This window comes from Phycomyces blakesleeanus (assembly GCF_001638985.1).
Source record: "Phycomyces blakesleeanus NRRL 1555(-) unplaced genomic scaffold PHYBLscaffold_1, whole genome shotgun sequence".
Classification (NCBI taxonomy): Eukaryota; Fungi; Mucoromycota; class Mucoromycetes; order Mucorales; family Phycomycetaceae; genus Phycomyces; species Phycomyces blakesleeanus.
Window position 1 is genome coordinate 454,978 of NW_017265134.1, and position 19,718 is coordinate 474,695.

Sequence of the window (19,718 nt, forward strand, 5' to 3'; positions counted from 1 at the left end):
AATAGTTGAATTAATTGGAGATATTGACCTCATCGACCTATACAACAGTAATTCAATGTCAAGACCTGTCGATGTATTTGGTTTGAGTAATATCTTTCGTGAGTTGGGATATCCATCTTGCAGCACACTGGAAAATGCCATGCGGGTCATGGAAAATCGAGAGCTGAATCCCATGGCAATTGCACGCGTCCTGACGATGATGGTCGGTACCCACAACAGCTTAACCCCAACCTCAGATGCCACTACCTGGAATATTGAGAACTTTGTTGCTGCAGTAAAAAAGAAGGTAAATAAACACACCTATGCACAAAAAGGAAAGGTTCTTTTTTTAAGGACTAGACCATAAAGTACTTTTTTTTACAACTTCATGATGACTCAACGACAATAATTAAAATCTCAGGAACCTGCCTTAGACTGGACAGCAGTGATGTATGGACTTGATATTCCAGATTTCTATGTTTTTGACTCTACTGGTCTCAAGATATTAGTAGATGCATGGAACTATAGCCAAAAGGTATTATTATACTCTAAATATATATATGTGTGTGCTTTATTATACTGTTATTTATCTTTATTTTTTAGGATACTCATCTATCATTTCCTGCCTATGTATTTATGCAACCCTGGAGAAACGTACGGGGGCATTTGAGCGTCTTGTACCAAATGATATATGGCTCGCCTGATGTACTTGACCTTTCGCGGCTACCTCTGAGGAAAATCATCAGAGATGTACACATTCAGGCACTTCCTATGAGTGTGCGTGCTAGCTTACTTCATTTGGCATCTCAACAGCTAAATTGCCTAGATCTTGTTGAAGCAGTCATTAAGATCACCGATACTTCTGTGATAGAAGATGTTAAACTTCTTATGGATCAGTTGGTACGCCATGTACCTGAACTGCTTTTATTGGGATTGGCACAGATACAGGTAAGGGGGGTCTACTATGTATAAATGTGTATGTGTGTGTGAGTGTGCGAGGATGAGAGAGAGAGAGAGAGATGGAGGGGGGAGGGGGGGTAGTATTTCTGGAATAAAGTGATGTGGCATGGTTGTTGTTTGAGGATAATATTCAATTGGATAATCACTGACACGAAAAAAATATATAGCCAATCAAGAATGAATTACATCGTGATCTCTTGTTGAGGTTATTCAGCATATTTGTGATTGGACATACAAATTCAGTGTTGGTAGTAATGCTATTGTGGAATATTCATTCAACTTTGTTACTGGGAGGGTTTCTGGATATGTACAAAAATGATCCGACTTCGATATCACGTATCCTTGATTTATCTCAGGAAGCAAAGGTAAAGGAAATGTACTGTAGGTACAAAATGAAGCTAACTAGCTTACTTTTTGGTGGGGGAATCAGATTCTCGCACATGTTCTCAGGGCAGATATGCCTTTTTTCACACTTGATATGGCCTCACTTGCAGCAAGAAGACAGCACCTTAACATGGAGAAATGGTTGAACGAAAGGATTTCTGAAGATGGGATGATGTTTATTGTAGCGTGTATAAATTTCTTGGAGGCAAAATATACAATCGAGGTGTCACGACGCTCTGGTGCAAATTCTGTCCGTACTCTTCAACTGTCAAGCGAAGTTATCAAGACATTCTTCCGTGTCTTATCAGAAAAGTAACATATTCTAAATCGAGGAGTTTCGATTATCATTATCGCTATAATTTGATATTTACTTATACGATTATTTCTATCTATGTGTTTATTAGACCTCTTTCTCCTACAGATTCTTTGAAAGTCAGTAAGCTGATTCAGGTATACACTCAATTATACCCTCAATTGAGCGAAAGTCACCCAAATCATAAAAAAGATCCAGAGGAGGTTACAGAAACTGAGAGATCATACTCGCGTGATGTCGAGGAAGCGGTCCGGGGCTATTTTGAAAAACTCTATACAAATGCTATTAGTCCCAGCAGTTTTGCTATCGCTCTCAAAAATTGTCAAGACTCCAAAGAACAACGCCAAGTCGATTTCTTTTTGTGTACTTTGCACACCCTTGTAAGCAATTTACTGATTCTTATTTCTTTTAAGGGAATTACATGGATACTCAATTAGCAACTAATATTTATATAATATTACCCGCTTTACTTGTAGTTAGACGAAGCTCGCTTCTTTAATCAGTATCCTGAAAATGAATTGATGGCTACTGGAGAATTATTGGGGCTCTTAATTGACCAACGCTCAATCTCATTCGATCGTTTGCGTGTGGCTCTCAAACTCGTTCTTGATGCCCTTAACTACCCTCCTGGGTCCAAAATGTTCAATTTTGGTGCTCAGGCACTTGCTCAATTCCAAGGTCGTCTTTCTGAATGGCCCCAGTACACCTTCTTGTTATCTCGTATCGGCGGCTTAAGCGATTACCCCGCCCTCACTGACAATGTTGCAGATACTCTTCAAAAAATGTCTCTACAAGATGCCGATGTCTCGGCCACCAATGCTTCATCAAAGGAGCCCAAAATCGAACAGCCCGATCACAGAGCTTCTGCTGTAGCCAGAAGAGAGGATGATGAATTAGCCCCAAATGTTGGTACACTACTTCAACGTGCGCCCAACAAAAACTATCAGGATCCACCTCTCAAGGTCCAAGAGCGTGTCTCTTTTTTGATTAATAATCTTTCGATCAGTAATCTTGAGAGTAAAAAGACCGAATTGGAGCAATTGTTGCAGGAACCAACTTGGGGATGGTTCAGTCACTATCTTGTAGTCCGACGTGTCACTATTGAGCCTAACAATCATGAGCTCTATGCTACTCTGCTAAAGTCTCTTCAAAAGTCCTCTCTGATCGATAATGTGGTCGAAGAAACATTCGACAACATCAGGATATTGATTCAGTCTGATAATAATATCGAGACTACCAATAGAGACATGTTGAAGAATCTGGGAAGTTGGTTGGGTCGTATGACATTAGCTCGCAATAGGCCTATTCGACACAAGGACCTGTCATTCAAAGTAAGGATCTTATTTCTTAAATATACCTTTATAAATTTAATTAATAAGACTTCTATTTCTCTGCCTATTTTTGTTGTTGTTTTGTATCTTCTTTTTCTTCTAGGGTCTGCTTTTAGATGCATATTATAAGGATCGGTCTATTGTAGCTATTCCGCTGGTTTGCAAAATACTTCAGCACACTGCTGATAATAAGGTCTTCAAACCACCTAACCCATGGCTTATGAGTATTCTTAAGCTATTAGCAGAATTATATTGGACTGATAATCTGAAGTTAAACATGAAGTTTGAGATTGAGCTTTTATTCAAAGCATTGGATATTGATTTGAAGAGTAAGTAAACTATTCAAAAAGAAGGAGAAAACTTTGGGGGCATTATGTTCGTGTTTTAACACTAGAAATATCAATATGTTTAATAGAGATTGAACCATCATCTGAACTGTCGAAAAGGTCCCCGCCTGGAATTGATGTTGATACTGACAAGAGACGACCACCAAAAATCGAACCTGAACAAATTGTTAATCCAGGCAGTCCTGAAACTGGTAAATATATTCTTTTTTTTAAAAATAAAAAATAAATAAAAAAAATAGTTCAATTAATGCGAATTACCTGTGCTATTAGTGTCAGATAGTGTTCCAGATTTTGATATTACAGCTCTATTGTCGAAACTTAATTTTACGCCTGGGATTGCCCATTTCATGCTCCAACAGCCAGTGGCAAAGACTGCAGTCTACCGTGCAATTTCAGAAGCGTTTGAAGAAGTAGGTTTTGATAAATATATAAGAGAAATGCAATATTTTATAGCATTTGCTGATATTATTATTGGTTTCAATTGGGTTGATTTTTAAAATGCATGCTAATAATTTTTCTAATAAAAACACCAAAGATTGTTCCTCCCATTATTGATACATCCTCCAACATAGCTGTGGCATCTACTAAAGAACTTGTTCTCAAAGACTTTGCTACTGATCCAAACGAAATAAAAGTCAGACAAGCAGCACATGCTATGGTCCAACCTTTGGCTGCTAATCTAGCTATGATCACTTGTAAAGAGCCTCTATATAAAAATATGCTGGCTTTTATTCGGATACATCTCATGCAAGTTGGGTTCCTTGAAGTAAGTCTACATTTATCTACGTATTTTTTTTAGAATTTATTAATTAATTTTTGTTTTCATTTGCACACAGAATCTTTCAGAAGAGATAGCCACATTAGTAACATCAGACAATATTGATACCGCTTGTTTGTTTGTCGAACATATTGCTCGAGCTAGAGCCACAGTTAGTGTAGACCGGGCCCTTTCACCTGCCTATTTTAACCGTATTGGCTATCGGGATGTATGTATTTTAGGCTTCTGGATGTTTAGATAACTAATTTATTTATTTATTTTCGTTTTGCTTCACAAAGCAACGTAACCCGGCTCCTTACTTTGATAGCTTGAGCTTACATGGATCTCCTCACGATATTCAACTTCCTGAACTGTTACGTCCTATTGGGAGCATAAACCCTCAACAAGTAAGAAAATAGAATATTATAGAATAGTAATACTTTTCTTTAAAAAAAGTTACTCAATAAGCCTTGTATATACATATAAACCAAAGATGAATGTATATGAATCATTCCACAACATGTATACAGGCGAACCGTCTTATATCGGTTATGTTGGACCAGGTATGGAACCAAAGTATGGAGGTTATTGTTTAAAGGGAAGGAGAGAACTCTTGTTAAACATACAATACTCCCCTATCAGAGTCTCAAGGGGATACTGGCCAGCCTTTAGTGGATCCTAACCAGGATGGATTCGCTGAAAAGCTAGAGGTAAAGTTGAATCATGTATTGATTTATGTATTTTGGATGATGTTTGAAAAAGAGAGGATACGATTATTTTCCAAACCAAACGAATATTTACTCACCTGTATATAATTTCTCTAGCAAGTGTTGCTAGAACTTGATCGGCTGGTTCGAGAGTGTAGTATCCCGAGCTGTGCTCAACTACCGCCAAATCATGATATTTGCTTGTTAATTCGGCAAATTCCGTTGTTGATCACCCAAAGCGTTACTCCATTGAAGACTATGTTATCTTTTGTCGAAAAGTTGGTTTTTGTTCTCTATCAGAGCACAACTCCTTTCGCACTCGAGATATACACTGTCTTTTTACAATCTCTATTTGAGCTATCGGGAGATGCGGCCAAAGAAACATTAGCATGGATTATATACAGCAACGACGATCGAAAGTACAATGCACCTGTGATTGCAATGCTAATTTGCCATGAACTACTTCCACTTGAAGAGTACGATGTCCAATTGGCCAAGAAAATTGATATCAAAAATAACACAATCATTGAGTTCTCGGTTCATCTCATTCGTCTTTGTTTGTTCAACAACCCGACCACATTGCTGGAAGACCATATTCTCACTGTCGCATCATTGAATGAACTTGCCAAGAACGAAAAGGACGTCCCGGAGAGGTAATATATAATAGGTCTCGTTTTCCTTTTAAAAATAAAGAAATAATTGATCCTGGATAGAACATTATTTGTCAATGAATTAACCAATTAACCAATTAACCAATTAACTAATAGTGTTGTGGCTCTTATGCAAGACCTAAAACAGCAAATCAGTCATCCGTACACAGAAATCAGTCCTAATCTTGACTGTTTGGAGATGCGTATCTTGCTTGCTGAGTGGGTACGTCTGTGCCAGCACCCTATGGCTACAGAAGGGATTTACCGTACACTTGCTAAAAAGGTAATAAAAAGAACAATAAAGAAAAAGAACTTTTATTATTTTATTCTCTGGTTTACTTACTGATCGTTATTGTGGGTTGTCTAGGTGCTTCAAGCTACTCAAGATGAAGAAGGAAGATGTTTTTTCTTTAGATTGTGTACAGAAACATGTGTCAATCAATCTCTTATGTTCAGTCCCAACAATACTTCCCATCAAAGACGGGTTGGGGTTACAATTGACTCGTTCTCAAAACTAGTTAGATACACCATTATGGTGGAGCCTAGTAAGGATGACAAGGCCAAGATTAAACATCTGAGCGACACCTTGTCCATTGTCATTCTTGTCCTTGCCAATCATCATCAAACCAGAGGAACAAACTTTTACCAGAAGCCATTTTTGCGCCTTTTGTCTTCTATGTTTTCAGAGATCAGCAAAATCGGGATCAAGTCAGTTGAGTCTGGTATGATTATTGTATTCAGGTAAATATCCATTTCTTTGTTTTTTTTTTATTTTATTTTGTGTACAAGTGTTCATTTTATTCATTTGATTTGTATTCTTTATTCTGGATTACAGCAACACTCTCTATACATTGCAACCTATGAACTTCCCTGGATTTGCATACTCTTGGCTCCAGCTTATCTCTCATCGTAACCTTTTACCACAACTGATGGTTGTAAATGACAGCAAAGGGTCTATTATGTGTCAGAAACTGATCTTGTCTCTTTTGAGATTTTTGCGTCCTTTGCTCGAGAAGCGGTCTTTGCCAAGTTCTACAAAAACATTTTATCAAGGCACTTTGCGCGTGCTTGTGGTGTTACTTCACGATTTTCCTGAGTTTTTCTGCAACAATTACATGGTGTTTTCTCAAGCCATTCCTCACTCGTGTATCCAAATGCGTAATCTGGTCTTGAGTGCTTTCCCAAAAGCCATGCTTCTACCGGATCCGTTCAAGCCAGATTCTCAATCCGATGGTCTACCAGAGTACAAAGAGCCGCCAGTGCTGGATACGGGCTACGCTCGAGTGCTGCAAGAGAAAGGATTCAAAGATGACATTGATCAATATGTGCAAGGGAAGGGGAAAGACAAGGCGTTTTTGAAGCGGGCCCTGGATCATCTGAAGAATGATACTAAAGACTCGGAAACTCACCTGGAGATATTAGCAGCATTTGTGCTCTACATCGGATCCAAGGTGGCTGAAAATCCCGAGCCGAAGGTATCGATGGAAGATAATGTAGCCGTCGGTGTCTTTAAATATCTTTTAGCCAACTTTGAATCGGAAGGTAAAGAATGAAAGAAACAAAGAAACAAATGAATAGTGGTGAATTAACTAATATGAATTGTATCGACAAATACATATATATGTATATATTTAGGACGTTATATTTTAATCAATGATATTGCTGATCATTTACGCTACCCCAACAGCCACACCCACTTCTTTAGCAAAGCGCTACTTTTCTTGTTTGATGATCAATCGGAATCTGTGAAAGAGCAGATTACTAGGTAAGAGCTGTTTAAGATCTACATCATTTTATGGCATATTTGGCTGAATATTTGGCTTGTTCTGACACTCGGCTCTGTACTCAAGGGTATTACTGGAACGATTGATTGTAAATCGACCTCACCCATGGGGACTCTTGGCTTCGTTCATGGAGTTGATTAAGGATCCTGATTTCTGGAATCATGACTTTATCCGCTGTTCTCCAGATATCGAACGCCTTTTCGAGAATGTTTACAGGTAAATAAAATAAAAATGAATATAGTGACTTATAGAAAAGGGCTTTTAAGCTACAGTAAATCTGACTCTGATTCTTTGTGCTTTATCTATGTTTCTAGATCTATCAACCAAACACTTTAGATTCCTTCCTTTTACTTCTTTTACTTATCTACCCTTTTATATATATATATATATATATTTATACGTGCGTATCTTGCTTACCATCATCTCTTTCTTTTTTTTCCTATTAATATACTTTCTTTGCTTCTCTTTATCCCAAACCCAACCATTAGAGACCAAGTTCATCATGTAAAAAAAAATTCTTAGCTTTATTCAAATAAAAAGTTTTATTTCTTTTTTTTCCCGTCTTTACATGTGGAAGGAATTAAATTGACATTTAATTTATTTGGATTTCCCACGTTATGTTGCACACAAGCTTTGTCTTTCCTGGGTTTTTATTGGTTTTGAGTTGACTTTATTTATAAGCTATAGAGATATTTTTGTACCGTTTTCCGAGAGTACACATATACACAAAAGATCAACGCATTCTGTAATAAAGAAATTATAGTGCAAAATATGTATTTTTTATATATGTTTATTGAATTGAAATGACAGGAGAAAATAATAAAGAAAAAGTTGGTATGAATGCTGAATAAAAGAATTGAGATCTTTGATATAGAAATGTGTATGTTTGAAATGTTGATAACTTTTTTTTTTAAAAAAAAAAGGTAAAGATAATGCTGTTATGCTCGAGGCTTGGTTTCTGAATGGATTGGACGGGTTTAGTTCTCGCTTGGTTCATCCAGAACAGAGGAATCACTTGAGCTAGCACTTGGGAAGGCACTCTTGTTGAGGAAAGATCTCTGGTTTGAAAGGTAGGCAAGGTCACACCAGGGCACGTCCTTGAAAGAAGTGTTCTCGGGAGTCACCATACTAGGGTCTTCATTGATGAGGTTGGGAATGGTCTTGATGTGCTGGAGAAGAGAGTATCCGGGATCCATTGTATGATAATTTGAGTTGAAGTGAATTGATAGAAGAGTGTATAAAGTCAAGCAGATATGATTTGAATTGTCCTTTTTATATGATTTCTGACTTTTATGATGTCTAATTTAAACAAATGTATCCATAAATAGACATTTTTTTATTATTAGCAAGGGAAAAACAATGAAAACTTTCTCTCTCTATATATATTTCCTATTTCTATATAACAGTTACTGAAGCCCATAGGGTAATTAGGCATCAGATCCAGACTGTCAATAACTTTTAGGATATCTAGGTCGAGCTGCCAGATAATGAGAGCTAGGCCTTTGCTTGAATTTCTTATCATTCACACCTAAATTTAGTAATTTGATGATATGACATGTGTTTTGTTTAAACCGCGGAAACCTGTGCTCCGTGGGTGGGTTACTGCCTGAACCCAGGTGTACCTGACCTCGGAACCATTTTAGATTTCTCACAGGTTTTTTGCACATTATTTGATTATTGTTACTTTTTCGATAGTTAGTACCAGACACAATTCAGGAGAATATTATTAAGGCTTCTTTAGATACAGCGCCTTAATTCTCCTGCTGTGTAAAAAAAAAAAACTTCATACAAAATGCTTTATACGATAATACTGACATTTAAAAAAAATGAAATAGACAGGATAACCTTGGGAACAAATTGATTAGATAACCAGTTTTTATCTAGCAAAGATAACTGTTGCTTTAAGACATATATCTTCCATATCATATAGGAATATAAACATGAGTGATTTATGTGGTACATGGCTTCATTCCATGGAACCAATCATTGGGACAATTTATCTACCATGTCAAGAAGATGAGGGACGATAAGTCTTATGCTTAAACTAGAAATACACCCATTTAGTACCGATAGATCTAAAAAGATAAATCAAAGATAGAAAAAAGGCAAGATTTCAAGCTGTATGATTGAATTAGAGTATATATGTACATAGATATACAAATTCAAGCGACTCTGAATGGCTTGATCTTTCTCTACTGCTAATTTGATTGAGAAATTAGATCATGCTTGATAGAAAAAAACAGTATCATGAAAGATTCGATTGCTTTTTAAAAAGATAACTAGAGCTCTAAATCATAGATATTACAAAACAAAGTCAAAATGATTTATTTTTTTTTTAAAAAAAAAACTCACACACACACACAAAGTGCAATATTATATGTGAAATCCCATTCTTTAGTTTTCACTTTCCGACATTTTTTTTGCTACTTTACTTGTAGCACATAAAAAATTGGCCGTTTAGTAAAATATTTTCTAAAGTAAGCTGTTAAGTCCGAAGTGTAAAAATTTTGCTTTTTTGATTATACGACATTAGGAGAAACAAAATATTGAAACACCGTCGCATTTTTTTTTGTGTAGGAAAACTGCTAGCCTCACAAAAATGCCACGCTCCCAGGTGTTTTTAAATTACTAAAAAAGGCTTAGACCGTTTGAGTTCCAAAAATGCCCTGCAATCTGCCAGAAATACTTGACATTTGAAATTCAAATTAATTATTTTATTTTTTTTATTTTATTTTCTTTTTGCTTTTTTACGAGTTTTCAATTAGTCTTTGATTTTTTATTATTATTTGATAACAAGTAATTGACCCTCTTATTCTAGTCATAATTGTATTTAAATATTATACTGCAATGCAATTGAGGTATTTGTGATTGATTTTGGGTTAGTATCTCAATATTAGAAAAAATAAGTACTGTGAGTGTGTTATTTATTAAAAAAAGTTAAAATAATATACGAGGTGTTCGGAATTGGCTTTAGTATAGTATCTCAATATTAGAAAGAGTATATACTGTGAGAGTGCTATTTATTAAAGAGGTAGAATAATATGTTTATATATATATATCAATCGATAACGACTTTCTTTTTCTTACTATTCAATTTGCCTCTCTTAATATTTGTACCTCCGCTGTGCCACGTCTGGCGCACAAAATCTACGCACGCACACATAAATCTACCTACACACACATAAATTCACTCGGACACACATAAATTCATTCGGACACACATATTTTTTGTAATAAACTGATCAAGCCCATACATAGTAGATATTATAGTTACCATTTACACATATTCGATTCTGACAGATTAAAAGTACAACCTCTTTAATTTTCTTATTCTTGTTTCCTTACTTTCGGTTAACAACTCATGTCTATAATCATAGTAATTTATATATATATTAAAGGAATAGCAAGAAAGATTAAATTTATTAAAGAAAATAATAATCTTTTAATTTTTCTGCATGGGATTGAGATTTGGATTATTAGACAACTATACTGTTATTAGTAAGTTTTGACCCTTCTTCTACTCATCTGCCAACTTGGGTTTGTAGTATTTAACCCTATATTCTTGGTAGAGAATCTTCCCATCGTTGTCTTTTCTGGCGGCTCTCAAGAACGAAAGACCTTTTGCTCTCATCAAATTGATGTGGACATATTGGTCAACTATGATATTTATGGTCTTCTCCAGCATACGAGCCAAATTATCCCAAGTAGATTGGCTTTTCAATCCAAATATAGAAGTATAAACCCAGAAAGCCGTCAATTTTTCCAAAATGTAAAAAGCAAAGGTTACTACTAAACTGTCCTGTAAAAGTTACATTTTATAAATTCTACAGATATAAGATAATGGGTAAAGGCGGTTATAACATTGGAAGAATTAAATAATTGAAATAAGGTCTTTAGTAGACTGCATCTGATGTTGAAAGTATCTCTAAAATAACGGCAAATCTTCTTTGGGACATTTGGATTTTATTTAGCAAGCCCTTTTGAGGCCGGCAAATGTTCAGAGCCAAATTACGTTTTTAGAACAAAGTGAAAATTATATCATAAAACCTACTACATAAAGTAATTTAATAGCTAAATTTGCAATTATTCACTTTTTTCCATTCTTAAATAATTTGGCCCGTATGCTGGAGAAGACCATTTTTAAGCTATAAAGTTACTAAATAATAATATACATATATCTATTTCTATGTAATACTTTTTACATTTTTTATCTTAAAAAAAAAGGTTATTCTCTAAGTACTATGATATTGATGAAGGTATGTATATTGCTTAATTGATTCTTTTTATCAAAGAGTATAAACCTGCTTTGTGTTAACATTGTCATGTCTCATTCCTACTTTTGAAAAACAAGAAGACAGATTCCTTGAAATTTTCTAAATCTACCGAGATTTCTAATGAGCATGCGAGCAATCTTGACAACCGAATTGTACTTGACGCAGATATTTTTCTGTCGATTCTTCTCAAGTTACTTTCTTTTGTCAACTTTGCTGATTCGTATTTTATTAATACTAGCCTTGATAGCTATTAAGTATGATTCTTTTAAAGACATTTAATAATTCTAGCCCTTGTGAAAAAAAAACAGAAACAAGTCCTTTTTTAGATGTACCAATCTAAATTGTTTGGAGAACATGGACGGGTCAGAGGTTATGCATCGTTTGTGGAATCGGGATCTTGCTGCCGTCCTGAACTTCCGAAATATACTTAAAAATTTGAGGTATGATGGGATTATACCTGTAAGGTTCACCCGCGTTACTCGGATTGGATGTATCAGAAGACAAGCAGAAGAAGATCTCCAGGAGGGTCGTCGTTTGAGACAAAGACTGACTAGAATTCAAAGAAGATAGAAATTTTTGTCCTGGTTACCGCCTAGGACCCACCCAAGCTACCGCTTGTAAGCCATTAGATTTGAATAACTTGGTATTTAGTTTTGTAATGGGTTGAAAAAGCTAAGAAAAAGATGTTTTGCTTTGACTGCAAAAAACATGGTGGGGTAAAAAAAAAGTAGAATATAAAAGAGAGCAAGAGAGAAATTGGTGCTTAATTAAAACTCAACATAAGACACTTTAAACCCCGGAAAACTTGCAACAATTCACTAAAATCGCCTATTTTTTTTCTATAGGGTATCACTTCCTCCCCACCTATAACTCGACAAGACGTTAAAGCTCTATAGATAATCTAGTACACAGTCCACACTGGGCCGTAAGAATTGGATGTTTAGATGTGCCTGACATAAAGGTTTAAATACCTCAAAGTGGTGCTGTCTCATATTTCACCCTCGATATAATTACTCAAATGGCGTTTATTTCGCTCATCCTTTATTTTAATAACATAAAAATCTGAACAGATTATTACATGACTTAGCTTTAGGATATTATTTATAGCTTACCGGCCTTATTTTGCTGCTCTTTACTCTTATGTACAACTAAATATTCACCATAAGTATCATTCCTCATGTCAATAATACCAAGATAAATAAATAGACATGCACATAGATATAGCTAGAGATTCTACTTTTTTTTTACACTACGGAAAATGAGTGGTGATTCCAAAGTCCATTTTGAAATATGTCCAAGAAACTTTTCAAAATAACCATCGGAATCACCACTCATTTCCCGTAGTGTTAGTTTTTTTTTGTTTTGTTTTTTTAGGCAGAGAAAGTATAATACAAAATAAAGCGAATTCAGTAAGGCTTTGCTATTTAGTAATATGTACATTATTTTTGGGGCACTATATTTTTCTTTTGATAAAAGTTTAAATATTCTCGGGAGCGATAAATGTGTCTTTAACGCTTTAACACCAACGCCAATACAGAAGAACCAGGCGTATGAATTCTCATTGCTTGACTCTGTTTGCTTGACATCAGCCTTTCTTAATAGTGCTACTACTACTACTATTACTATTACTACTACAAAAAGGAAGCAAGAGGCTTCAATGGCTTTTTTTTTGTTCTTTCTTTTATTTATTTAATTGCTCGATTGATTGGCTTTGAATGGCCAATGATAAAATAACCCAACAAGGCTCTCTTTTTGTATAAATAAGTATATATAGTTTCTTTTTTTTTCTTTGTTGCTCTTGTCGTACAACTTCTTTACAGAAAGAGGCAAATCTTGACTTTTCCGACCAATTTACAGTGTATCGTGAGAGAACTTGTCACACAAGCAGTAGTCTGGTTTTTCAAATATAAAAACACCGCAATACAATAAATACAGCCATCTTCTTTTTTTGTTCTTTTTTTTTCTTTCTTGCTTGCTTGCTTGCAAAAAAAAACATAGTCATGGTTTACTGGTCTCTTGTACCACTTTTGTTAGCCTTGCCTTGGTCTCAGGCTGCCGATAGTCCTCAACAACCATTCACTGCCTTCAAAAAGAAGACTACGGACCTTGACCGTGCCTATCGTATTCTCAACCACCATCCATTAATCGATACTCACAATGATTTTCCCATGTAATATAATTTATTTATTTTTACATATTTTGTCTTTTATTTCTTACTTATTGATCTAATTTTCTCTCTCTCTTTGATATGAAACAAAAGGATCCTTGCTTTTGAAAAATACGGAAAAATCAATGACTACAACATCACCCACCTCGACAGTGGACACACTGATATCGAACGTCTTCGCAAGGGCCGCCTGACAGGACAGTTCTGGAGTATATATTATGACTGTGATAGTGCTGATAATCAGCTTCTCAAGGCAATGGAGTCTATCGATGTGACGAAGCGTATGGTTGCACTGTATCCCGAGACTTTCCAGCTTGTCACGTCCAGCAAACAATTCCAGAGGGCATTCAACAAGGGCCGTATTGGCTCCATGTTGGGTATGGAGGGTGGACAGATGATTGACAGCTCCATGGCAGCTCTTAGATCATTTTATAAGCTTGGTATTCGATACATGACAGTAAGTCAGTTCCCGTTTTCCTTTTGCTCCTATTATTATTATTATTTTTTTATTAACCCAAAGAAAAAAAAATGTATATATAATATAAAATGTTCGCTCTTTTAATCGTTTCAAAAAGCTGACTCATAATTGCCACACACCTTGGGCCGAATCCTGCTGTGATCCCAACCCTCCAGCTTTCGAAAAGGGTCTTGGGTTGACAGAGTTTGGAAAGAAGATTGTGTTGGAGATGAACCGAGTTGGAATGATGGTCGATATCTCCCATGTATCCCACGCCACAATGCATGCCGTCCTCAACACAACCCGCGCCCCTGTTCTGTTTTCCCATTCATCCAGTCATGCACTTTGTCCCATTGAACGCAATGTGCCAGATGAGGTCCTGAAACGCCTTTATGAAACAGACGGTGTTGTCATGATCAACTTTTACAACTCTTTTGTCCAGTGCAATCCCGATATCCCTGCCACTCTCAACGACGTAGCAGACCATATTGAACACATTGCTCGAGTAGCCGGAAGACACCGAGTCGGATTAGGAGCTGATTTTGACGGAATCGAGAGAACACCCGAAGGATTGGAAGACGTCAGTAAATACCCTGATTTGTTTGTCGAGTTGATCCGTCGTGGATGGACAGACAAGGAATTGGTTGGATTGGCAGGAAAGAACTTTTTGCGGGTCTGGAGACATGTTGAAGTAGTAAGAAACCTCCTCTCTGATGAACTTCCCCAAGAGAGCCGCATTGATGATGTTATTGATGATGAAGAGTAATAATATTGTATGATTACTATTAATTAATAATAATAATAATAAAAGAAAATAAGATATAAATGATGAACAGTTAACAAAGATGGTGTATAATATAACATACTACATTATACTTAATAGACCATGTAGCCTTTGATACCAGTAGCATTAGGCACGTGCACACACATCAATAGCCATCAATACATCTCTTGGGCTTAATGTTACAGTACAAGTCTACCTTGGATCTAGACGAATCAAAATTAGTTTTCAGATGTTCAGCTTACCTTTTTTGGATCAATAGAGTGAAATGTTCACTTTTTTTTAAAAAAGAAATATATATATATATATACGATGGAATTTAGGTGTAGTTCGGTGATTCAAATATGCTCCATATCATCAAAAATATAAAAAATAAAATAAAAAAATCAAATAAATAGGATTAAGTTTCTAAAGTGTCCTCCTTCTCCTTCCCCTTCCCCTTCTCTCTCCCTTTCTTCTTTCTTGACCTTCTTCCTGATGGTTCAAAATAACCTTGCTGTGTTTGATTTTGATTGGTAGCCATCAATTAGTTTACTAGAGAAGACACAAAATAAGAATACCTGGTAACCAAAGCTAATATTTTGTATATACACAAAAGGTCGCTCATAGAAGAGGATAGTGACCATTGGGCTATCAGCCGTCTATCGCCCGAACAATGGGAAATATGCCTAGCACAAAGGGGAAGAGTCAGTATAGACACCATGTAAGAATATTAAATGTATATGTACCTAAAGGCATATTGGTTTATCCTGTGCCTAAACGACGATGATTATGATTATGATTATTATTATTGTGATCAAGGGATGAGGCTATTTGTAAGCTACAGGATCAAGGAATTACCAAAAGTCAGTTTGAAAAAGTACTCAAGACTATTCCCATGGTAAAGAAAGACAATTTTCTTTTTCTTTTTTTTAATAAAAAAAAAACAAAATGTACATAGCTATGGGTTAATCTGGTAAATTGTGGGAATTAGACATCGGCTATGATTGACACTCTCAAGAAGCTCAACGCTAACAACACACGCGTCCTTATTGTGTCTGATGCAAACACATTCTATATTGAGACCATCCTAGAGGTAAATAAGTATATACATGCATTAATTTAATACAAAGAAGGGATATATACATATACATTTACATATCTTGAATTCTACTCTATCATTATTTTTTTAAAATTCTTCTCTCACTCTGTTTCATATACAGGCCTACAATGTACGCAATCTTGTTACGGACATTATCACCAATAGGTTCTACACTGATAGTCACGGAAGATTCCGTATAGACAGAAGAACACCAGCCTCAGGTCCTCAGCACAATTGCCCGCAGGGATGTTCGGCCAATCTTTGTAAAGGTAATTATATATATATATGCATTTATCTGGTTGCTTGGATTATCAAATTGATAATTTTCAAAAATGTTTGTGCAGGGATGGAATTGACCCGATATATTGAGACACATGGACCATTTTCAAAGGTCATGTATGTTGGCGATGGAAAGGTTAGTGTCTAGGTGCTGTAAGTAAGGTACAGCTCTCTCTTTTTTTTTAACACATTTCAGTAGAACGACTATTGTCCTTGTACGCATTTAAGAGATACGGACCGTGTGTTTGCCAGATCTGGACGGGCTTTATCTAACCTGTTGGCTCCTGGTTCAGAGCATGCAGGAAAGGTCAAGGCAAACATCACTTTCTGGGAGACTTCTGATACAGTGTTGGATAGAGTTAATAAGGAAGGATTGTGATAGATAAAATGCGATTTATTAAAATGTGCAAGAAAATATGAAATATCACATATACATATACACACACACACATATGTATATATAACCTCCTTTCCCGGCATGTGTACTTTGTATGTGTGTGTGTGTGTGTGTGTGTGCGTTTGTGTATGTTTTTTTTTGTATGTTTATATGTTTGTGCGCTTGTATATATATTTATTCAATAAACTCCATATCCTTGATACGGTTGGTAGCATATGTATCTTTGTATTTATCGTACAAATCTCTTAAGGCTTGCATGTACTGACCATGTAAGCGACGCACTGCCTCCTCCTTGTCTTTCTCAGATATGCCGACCGGTGGAACAATTGGCTCACCAACTGAAATATTGGTATTTTACATATATATATATATATATATTAGGTTAGTGAAAGTTTATTATACATATACAGCTCATACATACTGATAACATTTATCGGGCGACGGTGTGGCAAGAGACCAATATCATCTACAAATATACATTAATAGATATTAATTAATTTTTTTTTTCAATGTGAGTCTTGAAAAAAAAAGACGTTGTTTTGGAAGATTGTGTAGACTCACAATTAAAGACACCTCTTCCGTGAAAGAAAGGGGTTGTGAAGCCAAAAGTCTGTTGAAGCTTCTTTTGAAAATGACGAATAGAAGACCCACTCTCGTTATTCAATTGGTTGTAAATCTCGTTTTCTCCGAAACTCAGGACAGGCACGAGTCTAGCCCCTGTTTCAACCGCAATCCTGACAAACCCGAGCCGCCTCTTGAGGGTCAAGTTGATTACGCCAGGCCGCGCATTGAGTGACTCGGATGCACCCCCAACCGCAATCACAATCGCATTACCGGGCTTTGACTGAAGAATATTAGTGCACGACTTTCGTGATACGGAACATGCGCCCATCCAGAGAAGAAAATCACGATGGAAGGGGATCTTGAAGTTTGAGCTGAGTGTCAGGAGAGTAGCTGTGATGCCAGGGAAGAGCTTGGAGATACCGGCACCTTCTGTCATGAACCCAGCTGCAGCTCCAAACGCAATTATACCATGAGGATGATATCTAATATATATATATATTTATATATACATGAATATAAATGTAATGGTTGTTATGGTTACGGAGCTTTAAAAAAACAGTTCTTGACGCATAATATTTTGTTTACCCAAAGATGTAATTTTTTGTAGGATCCAAATCGGCCTCCTGAATAACGATAATGATGGTGATAGTGATAATGATGGTGATGAACATAATAATAGAGGATTTTTAAAAAAAAATGTTAAATAAAAAAAATAATCTTCAATAAACGCACGCAGACACACAGAAAAATCCCTGATTTTCTTTATATAAACCAACTAATACATATAAAGTGCTCTTTACTTTGATAAGTCGAACGGGAAAGTAATCGACAAAGTGTTTCCAGACCGTCAAGTTGCGAAGCCACTCCCAACGTCTGCTTCCGTTTTCTGAAGATTCATCCATTATAGAGAAGATTATGTATCCTATCACCAGTGGCCAGAACAAAGGAATAGCACACACAAAAGAAAACAGACTGAGGAGAATGGTGGTCTCTAGTGAATAGGTCAACAAGGCCATGGTCTGTATCCGACGCAAGAAGGGTACGTTGAGTGGGGCCATACGTGGGAGTGTCCCAGTCTGGGTCTCCTTTACAGACACTGGTCTCTTGACCTCTGCAGTGGTCATAGTAAATAGAATAAAGAGTAAGAAAAGAAGCCAGGACGCGCCTCATTGTAGCAAAGTCTTGGAGTATCATATCCATTTCACGTGATTCGCCCTCCTTTTTTTTATCTTTTGTTTTTTTTTATTCTTTTTTTACCCCTTAATCAATTACATATACACATCATCCTAAAAAAAAAAAAAGGAAATTGGTACACATTTAATCCATGGATTCACTTCATACATATTTTAACCACAGACAGCGGTCTTTATAATCTTACCTTCTGAATTTAAAGAAAAAATACTGTACTACTAGGGACCCGACGTTTAAATTTTACCAGACCACCCTAAAGGTAAACTTGCTATACAAAAAAACCAATAATTACATCTTGTCCCTAGAAATAGATTATTATTGCTATTATAACAAAAGTTCGTTTAATATAGATGGTGTAGACTTGTAACAGCTTTTTTGGGTGTAAAATATTATGTTGATAAAATACTCTTTTGTTCAATAATATCGCTTTCGAAATATAAAAGTTAAAAGTGAAAAGCTGTTGAATATACCTATTTTAACGAACTGTGGTGTGAACCAAGTTTGACAAACAAAACAAAAAAAATTAAAGTCTGTCAATTAACCTGCTTCTAGCCCGGTTCATTAACCTGACCCATTACAGCCAAAGTTAGATATAGTAGAGATACTACATTTATTCCTTCATTTTTTTTTGTTTCTTTGCTCTGTATGTTCTGTATTTATTCCTGTCTATCAATATTATCTATGGAATCCTCTGCAGATCAACTCCTATTCTGAATCTTTGTTATATGATATTTGTACACACACACACATATATATATATATATACAATATTTTCAACACTTGAGTTCAGTAGTAAAATGTTTGAAAGAAAATTGCCGGTATTATCTATTATATACTAAATAGGAAAAAAAATAGTAAAATCTTATGCAGTAATATGTATGATTATGCACGGACCACCTCAAGACTACACTATTAAATGATAGATGGATAGATGGATACATAGATACATAGATGTGTGAGAGGTTGAGTGTATAGACTGACGTGAGAATAGAGTGGAAAATAGCAAAGAAGATGGATGATGGTACATGAGTTAGTTATATAGATCTGTGGATTGGTCAATAAGTTGGTACATTAAAAAATACAGATGGGTGGATGCATTGATAGTTATTTATATAGCCAGCACTTGATTTAGTGATTGTGATATTATCTTTTACTTTATTAGATACATCACTAAATCGAGCACTGACTGACTGACTGACTGACTGACTGACTGACTGACTGACTGACTGACTGACTGACTGACTGACTGTATTATACTTATCCTTATAATTTTGCCAAACATGGAAATTTGACATTTTTTTTTGCTGATCAATAT

The 19,718-nt window shown here is 35.8% G+C and overlaps 6 protein-coding genes across 6 annotated transcripts; 4 read left to right on the forward strand and 2 right to left on the reverse strand.

Annotated features, from left to right (window-relative positions):
* Positions 1 to 55: 55 nt before the first annotated feature.
* Positions 56 to 7,775, forward strand: PHYBLDRAFT_178582 (Not1 transcription factor; the record flags this gene model as incomplete). The annotated part of the gene is made up of 22 exons (XM_018438010.1): positions 56 to 286; positions 401 to 514; positions 583 to 927; positions 1,107 to 1,304; positions 1,370 to 1,635; positions 1,728 to 2,016; positions 2,113 to 2,967; positions 3,071 to 3,296; positions 3,383 to 3,505; positions 3,585 to 3,724; positions 3,850 to 4,080; positions 4,151 to 4,300; positions 4,371 to 4,478; positions 4,565 to 4,634; positions 4,714 to 4,781; positions 4,896 to 5,431; positions 5,546 to 5,711; positions 5,796 to 6,169; positions 6,264 to 6,970; positions 7,064 to 7,193; positions 7,279 to 7,428; positions 7,527 to 7,775. 22 exons carry the CDS (start codon positions 56 to 58, stop codon positions 7,546 to 7,548), a joined length of 5,499 nt encoding a protein of 1,832 aa, XP_018298456.1. The 3' UTR covers positions 7,549 to 7,775.
* Positions 7,776 to 7,971: 196 nt separating this feature from the next.
* On the reverse strand, positions 7,972 to 10,897 carry PHYBLDRAFT_178583 (hypothetical protein; the record flags this gene model as incomplete). The annotated part of the gene is made up of 2 exons (XM_018438011.1): positions 7,972 to 8,511; positions 10,734 to 10,897. The coding sequence occupies 2 exons, from the start codon at positions 10,895 to 10,897 to the stop codon at positions 8,190 to 8,192; spliced, it is 486 nt and encodes a 161-aa protein (XP_018298457.1). The 3' UTR covers positions 7,972 to 8,189.
* A 943-nt stretch (positions 10,898 to 11,840) lies between these two features.
* On the forward strand, positions 11,841 to 12,056 carry PHYBLDRAFT_137974 (hypothetical protein; the record flags this gene model as incomplete). The annotated part of the gene is made up of 2 exons (XM_018429911.1): positions 11,841 to 11,926; positions 11,984 to 12,056. The coding sequence occupies 2 exons, from the start codon at positions 11,841 to 11,843 to the stop codon at positions 12,054 to 12,056; spliced, it is 159 nt and encodes a 52-aa protein (XP_018298458.1).
* Positions 12,057 to 13,473: 1,417 nt separating this feature from the next.
* On the forward strand, positions 13,474 to 15,104 carry PHYBLDRAFT_129134 (hypothetical protein). Its single transcript, XM_018429266.1, has 3 exons — positions 13,474 to 13,656; positions 13,747 to 14,110; positions 14,229 to 15,104. The coding sequence occupies exons 1-3, from the start codon at positions 13,487 to 13,489 to the stop codon at positions 14,874 to 14,876; spliced, it is 1,182 nt and encodes a 393-aa protein (XP_018298459.1). The 5' UTR covers positions 13,474 to 13,486; the 3' UTR covers positions 14,877 to 15,104.
* Positions 15,105 to 15,368: 264 nt separating this feature from the next.
* Positions 15,369 to 16,630, forward strand: PHYBLDRAFT_161062 (hypothetical protein; the record flags this gene model as incomplete). The annotated part of the gene is made up of 8 exons (XM_018434337.1): positions 15,369 to 15,406; positions 15,490 to 15,594; positions 15,693 to 15,771; positions 15,832 to 15,846; positions 15,892 to 15,966; positions 16,094 to 16,241; positions 16,317 to 16,387; positions 16,451 to 16,630. 8 exons carry the CDS (start codon positions 15,369 to 15,371, stop codon positions 16,628 to 16,630), a joined length of 711 nt encoding a protein of 236 aa, XP_018298460.1.
* Positions 16,627 to 18,354, reverse strand: PHYBLDRAFT_120377 (hypothetical protein). Its single transcript, XM_018428737.1, has 5 exons — positions 18,013 to 18,354; positions 17,798 to 17,835; positions 17,210 to 17,694; positions 17,070 to 17,114; positions 16,627 to 16,986 (listed from the first exon to the last, which is right to left on the reverse strand). Exons 1-5 carry the CDS (start codon positions 18,334 to 18,336, stop codon positions 16,823 to 16,825), a joined length of 1,056 nt encoding a protein of 351 aa, XP_018298461.1. The 5' UTR covers positions 18,337 to 18,354; the 3' UTR covers positions 16,627 to 16,822.
* Positions 18,355 to 19,718: the final 1,364 nt, after the last annotated feature.